Source organism: Salminus brasiliensis, chromosome 1 (genome assembly GCF_030463535.1).
Source record: "Salminus brasiliensis chromosome 1, fSalBra1.hap2, whole genome shotgun sequence".
Taxonomy (NCBI): Eukaryota; Metazoa; Chordata; class Actinopteri; order Characiformes; family Bryconidae; genus Salminus; species Salminus brasiliensis.
The window spans coordinates 58,082,389-58,098,364 of NC_132878.1; the positions used below are offsets into that span (position 1 = coordinate 58,082,389).

Sequence of the window (15,976 nt, forward strand, 5' to 3'; positions counted from 1 at the left end):
GCTGGAGGGACAGACGGGCTAAGAGGGAACAATAGAGCAGCTTCTGTAGATCAAACACTCATTGAAGTCTGCCATGTGAGCGGTTCCTCAAAGTCCTGCTGACACAATACTAATGTAAGCGGAAGGGAGAAGCCGTTTTGTTGCAGGGATGTGGACTTGCACCTAGAAAACCCAGCAACACAATCACGGCTGTATCAAGTACGTGCATGAGTGCATATCAACAGTAGCAGGGCGGACACCCACAGCACGGTTTAAATGGCCGCTGGATAAGCTGAGGGAGAGTGCTGATTGAACATTATTTGTGAACATTGGCACCAGACCGAGCTGAACATCAGCAGGTCTTACAAAACACCCACATGTGCAGGAACGTGAGCAGGCAGGAGGCATTCAAATCTGTCTGAAACAAGCACACACAAACACAAAATCCAGCCTTTCATCACAGACACGTCGAAACCTGTGTAGAAGGAAACAGCCAGTTTCCTTAAATAACATTTTTTTTATTTCAGCTTTAAGTATTCTTGTGTTTTCAGAGGTACATCACTTGAAGTCACTAAGCTCTACGCAGCATATGTAACACACATGCATGCATGGCCCCTTTGCTCTGCAGTGGGCCCAAAAAATGAAGCACCCTCCTCTTAATCAGAGCACTTCAACACAGACACAGCCATGCTTACACCCGGAGTACATACAGAGGTCTATTGGGACAGTGTTCAGAGGCTACAGTACGTTACCATAATAAATCAAAAAGCATTGCAGTTTGCCCAGCTTTTCATTTCATGACTCTTTCATATTCTCATATTCTGCTCCCTTCCCCGCTACATTTTCTTACCCTGTGTAGTCATAGATAAGTTTGGTACAGAGCAGGGTGGGGAACAAAGTCTACCTGAAACAGCGAACAGATGTCTGTATTATACGCATTATACCATGTACATTGTCCTGTGCTGCACATAACTGAGATTTAAAAAAGGAAGCTGAGTGATACTGAATCATTGTGACGTGCGTTAAATAATGTGGTCATCGGCATGAGTACTACAGATTTGTGCATTATGCATGACATACTTCATGAATGTTACATACTTACAAAGGCAAGGAATTTGAAAAAGAAAAAAGTTGGACAAAAAAATGTGTAGTGATGGCAGCCATAATGGTGAAGCTGGAATGATATCACAAGATGTTACTGTATACAATTAATTTTAAGCACTTCAGTGTACAGCATATTGGCTAAATACAGCAATCAAATGTTCACATGAAAGCTTATGTATATTTAGTCTCAAATATATTTGCCATCTTTTAAATCACCTAATCATACTATAAAGTAACGCCTATTAAATCATGCTTGTTTTGGCAAAAACACTGCTTACATCAAAACCACCCAGAGCTGAGGAGTGTGTGTGTGTGTGATTTGTACTGCTTTATATAAAAATAATAATAATAACTTGATGTTGTGTGAAAGGTTGCCTAAAGGCTGCAAGCTCAGGATGAACTGAGACCAGAGTCCGACTCGCCGCTGCCTCCCAGAGCCTTACTCGAGCAGGGCACTGAGGAGCAGGGGATACTGTAGGTGGAGCAGGCACAGCTCTTCAACGTCTCCTCAGGAATCACCTCCTTCAGAGACACTTTCTCCTCTACTTTGAAGATGTTGGACTGCTCAATCTGGTCATCACAGATTCTAAGCAAGAAAATAACATGAAATAAGAGTTAGGCAACCAGCTGGTCAGAGAAATGAAAGCAAAACAAAGATGGCCTTCATTTACTGAGAAATTAGCTAATAGGAGGTGGTACTGGTTTACAGTCAAGCTCCTTTAAAAAGGATCACACACACAATATTCAGCTGAGAACCAAATAATTAAGGTGTCTGCATGTGTTGCAATGTAGCCTTACACGTCTTGTGCTGTTTTCCTTCTCTTTTCTGTTCATTTTTATACCATAGCAAAATGAATACTGTAGAAGCAGTAAAAATATATACTGTAAAAGACTGAAAACCCTGTACTACAGGACAGTGACAATCAACATCAACATCATCCACACTGCACACATTCACGAGTGCTCCATGAGCTGCTAAAATGTTCATGCATTTTCTGTTGTAACCATGACAGCACTATCCATAACAAGACCAAAGTCTTCTTGTATGGCTTAATCCATAGCAATATGGATTCCCAGTCACATAAACTGTGAATAAAGGTGTATAAATGTGATGCATATAGACAGTCTGTTGTAGCAGATATTTAGGAGTTTAGAGTTAGGAAACAAAGCATTACAGAGTGTGAACTTTGCATAGATATTAAATACGTTTAACGACAGAAAAAGATATATTTCAGCAGAGAATCAGCTGTATGAAACACATTTCTACACCACGCTGGGTTATAAGACAAAGGAGGCATTTATCCTCAAAATGATTAAACAGTGAGGATAAAAAAATGGGGATAATTAAATGATGAATTAAAACATGCACCTGTCACTGGTCAAAGAGAGCTTTGAGACTGTTAAAAAAAGAAAAAAAAAAGTAACTGATGATTTTGTGCTGAAAGCTTGGCAGTGCTGGAGCAAAGGAAACAAGCATGAGGTAATAAAAATCACACAGGCTGGGGTAGTTCTCAGAATGATGAAACAGGCAGTGAAAATCTGACTGTATCTGTAACAAATTAGTTAAATGCAATTCTAGACAACAGCCCCTGATCATTAATAACATGATCACTGCCTTCAACATCATTGCCATGCAATGCTACAATGCTGTAACAGTGCTAGTCAGTGAGCAGATACTTTCAGGCAGCAACCACAAAGGCCAGAAATGAAACCAAACACAACCAGAAACTCTGCAGACGTTACTGGTACTGTAGGTAGTTGAAGCATTGATATTTGGCACCAAGCCATCACAAATTCTGAAACAAAAAGGCAGAGTTATGACCATAGTAGCTAAAGGAGTTTTAGAGAGAAAGATGGTGAAAGGAGAGCATGCAAAACAGGAAAGTACATAAGTTATTGTATTTCTTAAAACACTGGTTTTAAATTTCAGGGAGAAGAACTCGATATGTGGCCATAATAAATACATACGTCAACTGAACATTTTGGTGTAACCTTATTGATTTATAGTTAACAATTTTATCTATACACATTTGTCACTTTAATCATATAGCCACTGAAATTACAACAAGCCCTAGTGAGCAAACTAGTCTGATTTTACTACTGCAAACTGAATTACTATGGCTTCCTCCTAATAGCCACAAATGAACTAATAGGACATCATATCATCTCCACAGAACTTTATGTAATGCAGTAATTTTTTGCATGAAGGTTATAAAATGGTATGTAAGGTGGAATAAGGGAAATGGAGAGAGCAGAAAATGCAAACAATGCAATCTTCTGAATTGCGCAAGTGCAGAAGAGCATTGACTGCATTAACCTTTACCCTGGACGACAGCTGCTGTCTAACGGCATGGGGGCACACTCAGTTACTGCAGCACGCTGCAGTTAATAAACAATTATTGGCTGCCAGAAAACATTTAATCTAAAAATAATACATTAATTTTGACATAATATTATTGATCTAATATTTAAACAAATTATTATTTTGGTTTTGTGTAATATTGATTGTAGTGTGTAGGCTGAAATCTGCACATTGGTTTTGTTTATTACCTTGTGCGTTCTGCACTTGAGCAGTGTGTATATCTAATACATAAATCAGTTCAGGTATTTTTTGTTGTTTTGCCCTTTGTTACTTTGCTTTTGTTTGCTCCGTAGACTGATGAACTGGCTGAGCAACTGTTCATAGGAATGTAAAGTACAAGGAAATAAGATTACAAAACAAACCAGAAATGTGCTTGTTTACTGAAACAGTGTTCTTACACTGCACACAAATCTGGGTAAAAACAAGAGAAGACGATCCATCCCATTTCCAGCATTGTGGAGCATGCAGGTGAGAATGACATCAAGGAATTATTCATAAAATAAATCACAATTTAAAAGGTTATTCAAGATCACCTGTCATAAATGAGGCCATCGATGCCATGTTCCCTGAGCTTCTTCCTGTTCTCATGGTCATTGTTATCATCTCCCCAGCAGAAGACTACCAGGCCTTTGGACTGGGCGTCATTAATGCAGTCCATATTGCGTAGCAGGTCCTCAGTGTGAGCACTGATACCCTGTAAACAAGAACAAGGCCAAGTTCCTTTCATACATGAAAGAACATACTGCAATATAGTTTAAGTCTCAATTGCCATCTGCATTTGTATGTGTACAGATATTAATAGCAACCTTAAATTTTAGTACAGGATATAAAAACAACTTATATGTATAAAGTCAGAGAAGGATTATTCACTAAATGCATTATTAGTGTTGTAAAATCCAGAGCAGAAAATACACACAGCATGTCATTAAGAGCAGTATTGACAACATTAACTGTTACCCTGGATGACCGGGCTTCACGTGAATGAAAAGGCCATGTGCTGAGGACCGTATTCAACTCCCACTCACCAGAATGTCCTCGCTTTGAGCAAAGCTCATGGCGATCTGGGTGGTCTGACAGCGGATGTCCATCAACTCAGGGTAGATGTCCGATACGCCCTGAGTCAGGAACAAGATGGGATACTTATTCTGTTTCCGTCGCACCCTGAAGCAGAATAACAAAGATGTTGTTTACGCATTTGGAAAAAAAAACCAAAAACATTATTCAAACTATTATCATAAAATGGAAATATTATTGTGTCTTTGTGCAATACTGATTTAAGATTGTTGACTGAAATGTCTGTATTACTATTGCAATTTTATTTGATTTTATCTTGTGCACTCTGCAAAACAAAATCTAGTAGAACCTAACAATGTGTTCTTTGTTAACTGTAATGGTGTTCTTACATTGCACACACATCGGGGTCAAAACAAGAGAAGACGATCCTTCTCTTTCCAGCATTCTGGAGCACGCAGGTAAGAATTATATCAAGGAACTGGTTCATGTTGAAGTAAGTGGATAAGTTTGCATCCCACGAGCCATCCTAGTACCAGGGAAATCAAATGTTAAAGAAGTTGGTTCACTCTTAAAATCCTTATGCAGAGTGCAAATAAGCCAGTGCCAACCTTCATCTGAGATATCCACTTCAGCTCTATGTTGAAACCTACATACTCTGGAACAGCCTGAAAGATCTGTGGTAAAACATTGCATACAAATGTTCAAATATGCTTTAAAGGTCACAGTCCAACATGATCTCAATCAGAGGGTTGGTGGGAGATGCAGGCAGGATTTAGGAATTATGTCTTTTGGTGAATACCTGAAATAGTGACGGAAAGGGCTGATGTTCATCTATGCACTCCTCCTCATCTACTAAGTCTATGGAAAGAACACACAAGTGATTACAATTGAAGAGGTTTCATGCAACAGGCAAGAACAAGAACGCACAGAGTCATATGCACTTCTATAGTTCTGAAACATACCTTTGTGATCATGCACTTTCATAGCTGTAGCATGGGCTAACTGTGATGGAGACAAAATGAGCTTTCAGAAAGAATTGTAAAGACTGGCTTTTGGCTAATGTAACATGTATTAATTAGCATAATAGCCTAATGAAAGAGGAAATCCATAAGCTATAATGGGAAACTTACCTTAAGAAGCTGAAGCTGGTCAAAGGTCAGATCTTTTACAGGAACTTCAAATAAAACCATGGAATGTTTGTCATTTTTCTGTGGAAGACAAGTACCATGAATCAACAGGTGCTGGGGGCACAGTCAATCATTTCATCACTGTTTACCACATAGACCTAAAATGATACAAATACTGGCTCTCGGCACTGGAGGTCTGTCAAAAGGACAAAACAAATATGACAAACTGATAAACTAAAGACAAGCCAAGAGCCATTCAATTAGTGAAAATATAACAAGGTGATTAGATTAGCCATGTTAAAGATTACAACAAGGCCAAGTTAGTCACCTTCTTTGTGGAAATACAACATGTGAGATCATGATACACGATTGGAACAAAGTCCTTAGACAGATGAACATCAAACTCCACATATGCGGCTCCCTGTGATCAGAAACAAGCATTATATTGTAGATGACAGAAATAAACATCAATTAAATTATTGTAGAAATGAGTTAAGTAACTTTGGACTTTTGCTCTTACGTGATTTGCGGCACTTCGAAACGAGGCAATTGTGTTTTCCCTGATTTTTTGATGTCTGAAACACAATAAAAAAAAAAAAAAAGTACTAAGCACATGTTCATTGTTCCCGTATAGAAAGGTTAGGAAGTCTCTCGGCAAAGTGGCAATCATCCAACATTTGACCTCCCCTTTAACTTGCCATTAAGAAGTGAAAGCTCACAGTGACATTTGACTTGCCAAATAAAATATTTTTACACCGACCTTCACTTTTAAGGATTTTTGTTTTTACTTTTCCTGTAAAGTTAACTTTCTGGACCTTTTCAAGGTTTTTGCATGACAGCGGCAATATGTTGCTCAACCTTTGACATTAAACAAGTTTAAATAGATGTACTGCTGACCAACTAGTGTTTGGCATACACATAGCAATTACTTGGACTAAATAAAGTACATAAGCAATCTCTAAAGGTTAGGCCTCCTTTAAGATGGAACAGATAAAGTTTCATTCTAAGTGAACCGTATTCAGACTCACTTGGCAGCATGTGTGCTCCCTGCTCCTCTGTGGCCCACATCCAGGGCACTCCTCTTTCGCCAGTACTTGGTGAAGGACTGCTGCATGTCACACTGGAAGCCCTGAATGGGCCGGATAACTAGATAGTCCACTGAAAATAAGAACATCAGGTCAATTAGAGTCTGAGGAACAGTGACTTAAACTATTACAAGCAGGTCTATAGGTATTTGGACAGTGTCACTGTTGTGTATTTTTGTCTTTGTACACCACCTCAATAGATATGAAATGAAGCAGTCAACATGTGACAAGTGCAGACTTTATGCTTTAACATCACCAAATGCTACATTTCCTTAGCAACTTTGCAGGCTTTTACTGCAGTCACCTATAGTTGCTGCTTGTTTATGAGTCTTTTTGCATTCAGGTCTTCAATCAGCACATTCAACTGGGTTGAGGTCAGGTGACCGACTCTGCCATTTAAGAACATTAATTTTCCTTAAGAAGCTTTTTGGTTGCTTTCGCAGTAGTATTTAGGTCATTATCCATCTGTACTGTGAAGCACCATTGTATCAGTGTTGCAGCATTTAACAGAATTGGAGCAGAAAGTTTAGCTCGATACACTCCAGATTTCAACCCGATATTATTAGCAATCACCAATACACACCAGTGGTCCAGTTCTACTGGCAACCACACATGCTGATGCAAGAACATTGTTTGACATCATGTTTAACAGTTATTGTGGTATTTTGGATCACTCGTCCTTTCCTTCCTCATATTCAATATAGTCTTGGATTCATCTGTACAAAGAATTTTGTTCCAGCGTAAATTCAGTGTAACTTTTCTATTCTTGAGCGTCATCAGTGGCAATAATGTGACTACTTCCTGACTTGACTAGATGTTGTGAAGGTTTTTTTTTTTTCACCAGGAAAAATTCTGCTTTTGTTGTCTTCTTCACTTGCACAAACACCCCTTTGGACCACATAGTTAAGAGTTCCCATGAACACCACTTAAATCCAAACTCTTTTCTCAGTCAGCTGTCCATTTACTTTTTGAACCTGTGAAAAGGCAGGGACTATGTAAAAAGACTAATGTTATTCCTAAATGGTTACACAATATTTAAAGCTGAAAGTCTACACTTTAATTACATATTGTTTGGTCCCCACCAGCTGGTATAGAGGCACAATTACAAAACAAAGATGTGTCCTTGCCCAAATACTTATGGACCTGACTGCATATGTAAACATAGATTTTGTGTATGTGGTCTGTTTTTCTCCTTGAAGTATTTTTCTGGATGTCTTTGTATTCACATAACAAGACCTTGACAACTTAAGAAGGAACGAAGGACAAGTACACAGTAAAGGTCAAAATAGTGTGTCAACATAGCAATATAGAGTGTAAACAAATGAGCTCAGTATATAGGGCAGTGCATTTTAAAGATCATTCCCCAAGTGTCACAGTACCACTCAGTTTTGTGTTGCCCATAAAATACACTGATGTTATTTGATGTTTTTTGGGGTAAATATGTAATTACTGCAGGTAATGTTCTAGTACATACAAACAACCACATGTGTACAGCAGTCCTACAATGCAACAGTAAAATAACATCCTTTGCAAGCAAAATAGAGAGTAATTACATAGAAAGTACTTATCTTTCTATGCAACATATACCCACGCCAACATCTTGATTAGTCGATTAATCTAACAACTGATCCATCTGTTATTCTTAAGGGTTTGTGTTTGTTTAATATAATTTACCCACAACTACCCAACACAGAATATAGCATAAACCAGTGGTAAACCAATCTAGGCTATATGAAAAGGGAGCTCAAGCAAACCTGGATATCAAACCTGTAGCGCTCTCACGTACGCTGCTTCATCTTTTAAATGTGTGTGATTTGAGCCTCAATTAGCTGGAACACAGACTGTGCTGTGGTGTTTAGTGTGCTGGCTAACTTATCTAAATATAGTAAGATGGTGCTAGCTGCCTCAATTTCCCTTTCTGTAACTCCCAAAACCAATCGCTTGCTCTCAGACACCATTTATTCTCAACACGTGTATCAGGAGTTCAGTAGTTAGTCAACATTAATTTTAGCTATCTGTCCTTATAACAGCAGTCGCTTTATCTGAGTCATTCTCGTTTCTTCTGTAGTAAGCAGACTGTTATCCTACCTACAAAGCTAATGTTAACCAGCGTCTCTCCTGATTCAGAGCAGTTTGCAGTTGTTGTCTTACTAATACTTTATAATGGTATAAAAAAGTAGATATTGCCCAACCCTATCCATGTTAAAGGTTAAACGTTTGTTCCCATTGCAATCACATGAAACGACTGTTGTAACACGCTTTACTTTTATTATGATCCTGGTGGTTTTAACATTAGTTACTACATACTTGCAAAATAATAATAAAAAAAAAAAACCTTAAAATGACTCTAAATATTAATTTACTCATTAAATACTAACATATAGCCTTAAAATAAAGTGCTACCAACAACTGATTTATTAGCTAATTGCTACATTTATGTGTTGCATTGTGCATGTAAACTAAACAGATAAGATAAACTAAATGTTACACTATGCAGCGTTATGGAATGGATTTATGAGAGACTGCTTTGTATAGAAAGTACCTCTAACTTTGCCAATGGTCTGCCTGGAATTTCTGCTCATGATGGGGAGGGTAACAACTCCATTGTCCTTGCCACTCTCCACAAAGGAGGAAGATAAGAGACAGGCGGTCCCAACATGGCCTGGGTGAACATCACCCTGAACAACCTTCTCACTCAGGTCCTCCTACAAGACAAACATTAGTCACAGAACATCAGCTGCAGCAACCCTGGATGTGTTTTTATGCCTCACAGTAAACACAGTAAATTTTAAAAGTAGCATTTATTCTGGTAATCCTAAACTTCCAGTTCAAAAACATCTGTGTGTTATAATCATCTCAACTTCAAGATTTCTGATATGGATGATAGACGTTTGGCAGAGAAACATACTTCAAAGAACTCAAAGATGAGCTCCAGGTTGTCAGGGTCCATGGTGTGAATGCTATACTCAGTCCACCGTGTTGGTTCCAGGGCATAGCCACACTCTGGCTGGGAATGACGGGACTTATAGCCGCTGTCACTGATCATACTGATCTCGAGTGTGGTTGTCATCTTGTGCCAGGATGAAGGGCTCTCCTCATCTTCTTCTTCCTCAATACCCTCCAGTGTCAACTTCAGCCTAGAATATCCAATAATATACATGCAAATGCATGCATTAAGATCAATGTCAGATAATTGCTTTACGTAAACTTATCTAATACACTACTTTGGAAAACATCAGCACCTGAAGCGGGATTTTTTGAATTTCATCTTAGTAATGGACACTGGAGGCTTAACAGAGTAATGGAGCCGGAGGCGAATTTCTGTCTGACACGTCAACCAGCCAGAGTCTACACTTTCGATACCATCTGCAAGGCAACAGATATATTTAAACACTACACCTTAAATAATACAGACTAAATCTAGCAATTCTTATTAAAACAACAGACACAACAAATAACAGGACAACGTACTGTGGAATCCAAACTGTCCATCATCAATCTTTAGGTCTGACTCTGCAAGACAAAACTGGTGTTACTACTCTTGTTCACTTGCTTAAACTACACATCTACAAATGAAGGGTCACCAGAACAGAGCAATTCTGTACACTTAACACTTTTCAGTTTAAAGGATGTGTGGAATATTTAATTTCTCATAGAAAGATAATTCAATTATAATTAAATCAGCAACACAAGATTAAATTACACAAGATAATTAATAGATTCTGAATGCTCTGTACTAGTCCAAACATTTGTAGATGATCATTTCCACACCAGCAGCACATACATTACAAACAGGGTACTTTGGTTAAACTATATGCACATGGTACGGCGGTTATAACTAAATTATCTTAGCTGCGAATCTAATTTTGTGTGTGCAGTGCATGTTAATAAGAAAACCATGGGAATTACACTCTATAATACAAACAATGCCACTGAGGTCATTATGAAATAATATGAGCTTACCTTTACCAAAACATTTTAAACAAACAAAACACACAGCAAAGAAATGCAGTAGAAAGATTCTGGGACATATCTTGTCTGCTTATTTTCAATGCTCAATTCTAAAAGCACATTAACTGATTATTTTAATATTTTAGTCATATTAAGTAACTTAAGGTAGAAACAGGCAGATGGCAAAAACAAACCCTGGCACACAATCCAGGAATTTCACAACCACAACTGCCTTGTGTTTGACTGTGGGGGGATGTAAACTAAGTGGATGCTAAAGTTTCTATGTACTAATCCCTCACTGCCACTGAAATGCCTTTCAACTAAACCTGCTCAACTAAACAGGAAAAAAATGTAATAGCATCAGCTAAACTAAAGCTAGCACATCCTTTTTTTACCAATATGTTGTTAGGGAAAAACACTGTCATATTAAATAAGAGATTGGAGAACAGGAAGGAACCTGGAAAGTACTAAACAACTGAACCAAATTGTGCACTTTTAGGGGTTTATATACCTGAGGGGCTCACTGATCGAGGCAGTTGATGGGTCTCCCATTTATTGACTACCACTTGACATGAGCCACCTGCATTCTGTAAGTCCAATGTTTAACATGGTGTTAAGATTATGGGGGAACATTCAATTAAAGCCCACTTTGGTGCTAGCCAAAGTCACACTCCAAAACATGTAATTTGAGCTGGTATAGTCACCACTCTCTCAGCCAGCCAGTCACAGTTGGTTGACATCTGAAAAGTGGATTCATTAGTCAAAAGAAACACATTGGCATCACAAGGCTACAAGACTACTCTGACATTTTAAATATGAGCTCTCCTGCTTACTAAACATTTAAAACCTACAATACTTACCAGTGACCTCCAACTATATTTCTGAATTTGGATTTTCACAGTGCTTTGACTACAACACTAGGAAAATGGCACAAGAGAAAACTAGTTGAAAAAGTGCAAAAAAAAAAAAAAAAACTCTAAAAACGCACAAAAAAGGGTTAAAATATGGCCCAGATGCATCAAAATGCATCACGTGCATGAAAATGTAAAGAAACTTTAAAAACGCACTAAAAGTGTAGACCGCGTACCTGATGTGAAAAAACAGACCGAAATAATGAAAATCCACCCAAATTCGACAAAACGCACAAAAAGCATAAAATACGCCCCAAAAGAATTACATGCATGAACATTTTAAAAAACATTTTAAAACGCACAAAAAGTGCAGAACACATATTTTTTATTTTTTACAAAATATAATATGCATACATTTAGAGCACTGTGCCTGTGCAAAGAGACCAGTGATGCCATTTAGCTGAAAGCCAGTTGACAGTATTTCAGAATATATATCCTCAATATTATCATAATATTCAATAACAGCATACAATATAAGAACAACACACAGTGTATAAAGATATCTGTAACCATTACCACTTCCTCTGAAAGCAGAACATTTTACTTATGATAGAAACTTAATTACTTCTAAAAGAAGTTTTTTTTTGTGGAAGAGTGGTCCTTTTGAGGAAACAGCTAGGCAATTGAGAAAGGAAAGGGGAGAAATGAATCAACATTTCTGACAAAAAAGTTTGGTACAACCTTTTGTTTTAGATGTTATTATACCACAGTTAGTTCTGACCTCGTAATGTGATAGGCTGAGAGACTTTCTACAAGTGTTTATCTCTCCTGATAATGGCACTTTGCATGTATATAGCCGTCCACCTTACACATCTGTAATCTAGCAATAACCAGAATGCAAAAAAAAATTTAGGTAATAATGAGTCTGTTGAGAACTACCATGGCTTATAATGGTAACACCTAGTCATAACAGCAAGTAATCGAAATCTAAATACATTCTCACTTACAGATCTGGACTCTTTTTCTGTGAAATCAATTTTGTATCTTCAAACCGAATACACCTCAGGACTAGAACTGTGGTATAATCCAATAATACTACATTAACAATAAGGTTGCACAATATTGGAAAAATACATCGCTGACATTGCAATATTGAAAAATACAGAAATTTTCCCCAGATTGAATAAGAAGTGATCCAACATGTCCAACAACCCTACGCATCCAAGATTTGAGTAAACTATATGATACTGGGCAGATATAATCTTATAATCTGTCTCTAATTATATATATATAATTAAAAATGAGATTAGTGTGAATTTGCATTTTGTATCAAGCAGCAACAAAAAAAAAGAAAAATGAAAAAAAATAATTAGAAATTGCATCTACTGATAAAACTACTGTATGCTTATAACACAAGTATGCTGCAGGAGTTACATTATATAATTAGAAAAATCTTTTTGGAAACTCAGATAAAATCATACTATTTCCATATATAGTATGGAAATAAAATCAGTATATTTAATTTGAACAAACAAGATACATTTTAACAACAACAACAAAAACATTTTAATGCATCAGAAAACCTGAATATTAAACTATAGAGACTAAAGAAGTGTTGTTTTTTGTTGTTGTTGTTTGTTTGTTTGTTTGTTTTTTTTTAAGAAAAGAAGAGGGTCTCACCTTAGATTCCAGGAAGAATCCTTTAAAATAGCGATACTTGTTTTTGACTCCCCTTGGAAGTGTGATGGTCTTTTCCCAGAGAGTGCTTGGAAAATACAAACCATGGAGAAGATGAGTAAAATAAATTTAAAAAATGAGCAACTATACGACATAAATAAGCACACACTTACCCATCTTCTGCTGTTGCCTGTAGAGGCACTGCATTCTGATAACACCAGCTGCCCAGTACCTCACAGTCACCAACTACTGCAATCACCTCACCTAAAAAACAGAAAACCGGCAACCTGATACAACTGTGGAAACGCTATATTTCTACAATAGGATATAACCATTTATGTAAATGCTATAAGCAAACCTGCAGCCTGTTAACCCAATGAATACTGTTAAGTGAACCCTTATTAACTCAGAATTCACTCAAAACAACAAACAGATAGACAGACTCCAGTGTCCTCGGGGCACAAGCTTACTGCTTAGAGCGTAAATGGCGGACGACCAAACTAGAGGTGTTCCACTCTGCGTGGAAGGACAGCCTTAGTCAATATAGAAAGGCACTTATTAAAGCTCGCTCAGTGTATCTGGCCTCGCTGATCGAGAAAAACAAAAACAATCCCAGAGTTCTTTTTAATGAGATCTCTAAACTTACTAAAAGCCAGGCAGATACTCAACCCCAGATCCCAACATCTTTAACTAGTCATGTTTTTATGGACTATTTTAATAATAAAATAGAAAATATTAGACAACAAATCCAACCCTGCTTATTAAATCAAACATGGCCGTCACCTGATGTAGTTGCTTTAGAACATAACTTAGTTGTAGAACAAAGGCTGGAAGCCTTCTACCCACTTCCACAGCCTGAACTAGAAAAAATTATATCCTCAGCTAATTGTACAACATGTACACTCGACCCGATTCCCTCTAAATTGCTAAAAGAAATTCTCCCAATTATAATCGGACCTCTTTTAACAATTGTAAATTCATCCCTTAGCCTTGGGCATGTACCCCAAACCCTTAAAATAGCAGTTATAAAACCTTTAATCAAAAAAACAAATCTTGATCCTAGCGTATTATCTAATTATAGACCCATCTCAAACTTAACATTCGTATCTAAGATATTAGAAAAAGCTGTGGCCCAACAACTCTGCTTATACCTGAGTAAGAATGACATGTATGAGAAATTCCAGTCTGGATTTAGACTCAATCACAGCACAGAGACAGCCCTAGTGAAGATTACGAATGATCTCCTTCTTGCCTCTGATCAAGGCTACGTATCTTTATTAGCCCTACTAGACCTTAGTGCAGCCTTTGATACAATAGATCATTCTATATTACTAGAAAGATTAGAGAAAATGGTTGGAATCACAGGGACAGCCCTATCATGGTTCCAATCATATCTAACGGGACGCTTCCAATTTGTAAAGATAAATGATTTATCTTCAAACTACGCAGAAGTAAGATATGGAGTTCCGCAAGGCTCCATTTTAGGACCACTATTATTTATACTATACATGTTACCACTGGGCTCAGTTATAAGCAGACATGGCGTTAATTTCCATTTCTATGAAGATGACACACAGCTCTATATATCAGCCAAACCTGACGATAGATTTAGACTACAGAAAATGGAGGACTGTGTAAAGGATATAAAACTCTGGATGTCACATAACTTCCTTCTCCTCAACAGTGACAAAACCGAAGTTCTCCTTTTAGGTCCAAAAGACTCTAGAAATAAACTATCAGACTTAATGTTAGACTTGGCTGATTCTTCTATCATTCCTGGTTTAGCAGCTAAAAATCTTGGCGTCACATTCGACTCAGATTTATCATTTGAGCAACATATAGCTAATATTAGTAGAACAGCCTTTTTGCAGCTTAGGAACATCTCCAAACTAAGAAACTCCTTATCACTACAAGACGCAGAAAAGCTAGTACATGCTTTTATTACCTCAAGGCTAGATTACTGTAATGCACTACTGTCAGGTTGTTCCAGCAGGAACCTCAATAAACTTCAGCTGGTGCAAAATGCCGCAGCCAGGGTCCTTACTAAAACTAGAAAATTTGACCATATCAGTCCAGTTCTATCAGCACTTCATTGGCTCCCAGTTAAATTCCGTATCGAATACAAAATTCTTTTACTAACATATAAAGCCCTACATGGCCTCGCTCCTGAGTACCTGCAGGATCTTATTGTATATTACGAACCATCAAGACTACTTAGATCTCAGGGTGCTGGCCTCTTACGCGTTCCCAAAATTCAGAAAACCTCAGCAGGGGGAAGAGCCTTTTCTTATAAAGCCCCCCAGCTCTGGAATAACCTTCCAGATAATGTTCGGGACTCAGACACAGTCTTAATCTTTAAATCTAAGCTGAAAACGTATATGTTTAGTTTAGCTTTTGGTAATTAATGTTTCTTAGATAAGGGCTGCAGGTCCAGGGGTTCGCGGCCCCAGGGAATTGTAGTACACTGAGATGCTGGAGCTGTCGTCTCGCTGCTTACACGCGATCACTCAGGTTTGTTGACGGTGGAGCAGATAGATGCTGGTGTTCTCAGGGTACGCCCGTGTCCGTGTTACCTTCTGGCTCTCTCCTTTTAATTATGCTGTGATAATCAGACCTGCCGGAGTCGTCAGACATACCCAGATGCTGATTCTCAACATTCTCAGCACTCCATAAAATTCCTCTTAGAACTAACTTCTCTCTCTTTACCTTCCCCGAGTAAATGGCCACCCAGCCCGATCTGCAGGAAGATTGCCCGCTGAGGTCCCCTCTACCTGCATCTAACCAGCTGCCACCTACCAGTCCGGCCAGCGGGTCCCCCCCCAACCC

General features: G+C 38.0%; 1 protein-coding gene across 5 annotated transcripts in view; it reads right to left on the minus strand.

Annotated features, from left to right (window-relative positions):
• Nucleotides 1–476: 476 nt before the first annotated feature.
• gpcpd1 (glycerophosphocholine phosphodiesterase 1) overlaps nt 477–15,976 on the minus strand; it is a 252,304-nt gene continuing 236,804 nt past the window's right edge. Inside the window, exons 3-22 of one of the 5 annotated variants that reach the window (XM_072683256.1) lie at nt 13,324–13,414; nt 13,154–13,238; nt 11,134–11,209; nt 10,143–10,184; nt 9,914–10,037; nt 9,580–9,808; nt 9,214–9,376; nt 6,615–6,744; nt 6,107–6,161; nt 5,915–6,007; nt 5,590–5,667; nt 5,422–5,461; nt 5,259–5,317; nt 5,068–5,133; nt 4,849–4,985; nt 4,471–4,606; nt 3,979–4,139; nt 2,806–2,879; nt 1,882–1,941; nt 1,578–1,669 (exon numbers count right to left, since the gene is read on the minus strand). In XM_072683256.1, coding sequence (XP_072539357.1) covers nt 1,668–1,669; nt 1,882–1,941; nt 2,806–2,879; nt 3,979–4,139; nt 4,471–4,606; nt 4,849–4,985; nt 5,068–5,133; nt 5,259–5,317; nt 5,422–5,461; nt 5,590–5,667; nt 5,915–6,007; nt 6,107–6,161; nt 6,615–6,744; nt 9,214–9,376; nt 9,580–9,808; nt 9,914–10,037; nt 10,143–10,184; nt 11,134–11,209; nt 13,154–13,238; nt 13,324–13,414 — 1,901 coding nt within the window. In that variant the 3' untranslated portion in view covers nt 1,578–1,667. Of the gene's footprint in view, nt 1,670–1,881; nt 2,880–3,978; nt 4,140–4,470; nt 4,607–4,848; nt 4,986–5,067; nt 5,134–5,258; nt 5,318–5,421; nt 5,462–5,589; nt 5,668–5,914; nt 6,008–6,106; nt 6,162–6,614; nt 6,745–9,213; nt 9,377–9,579; nt 9,809–9,913; nt 10,038–10,142; nt 10,185–11,133; nt 11,210–13,153; nt 13,240–13,323; nt 13,415–15,976 lie in introns of all 5 variants that reach the window. The other 4 variants (XM_072683265.1, XR_011979904.1, XM_072683242.1 and 1 more) reach the window with 4 other exon arrangements.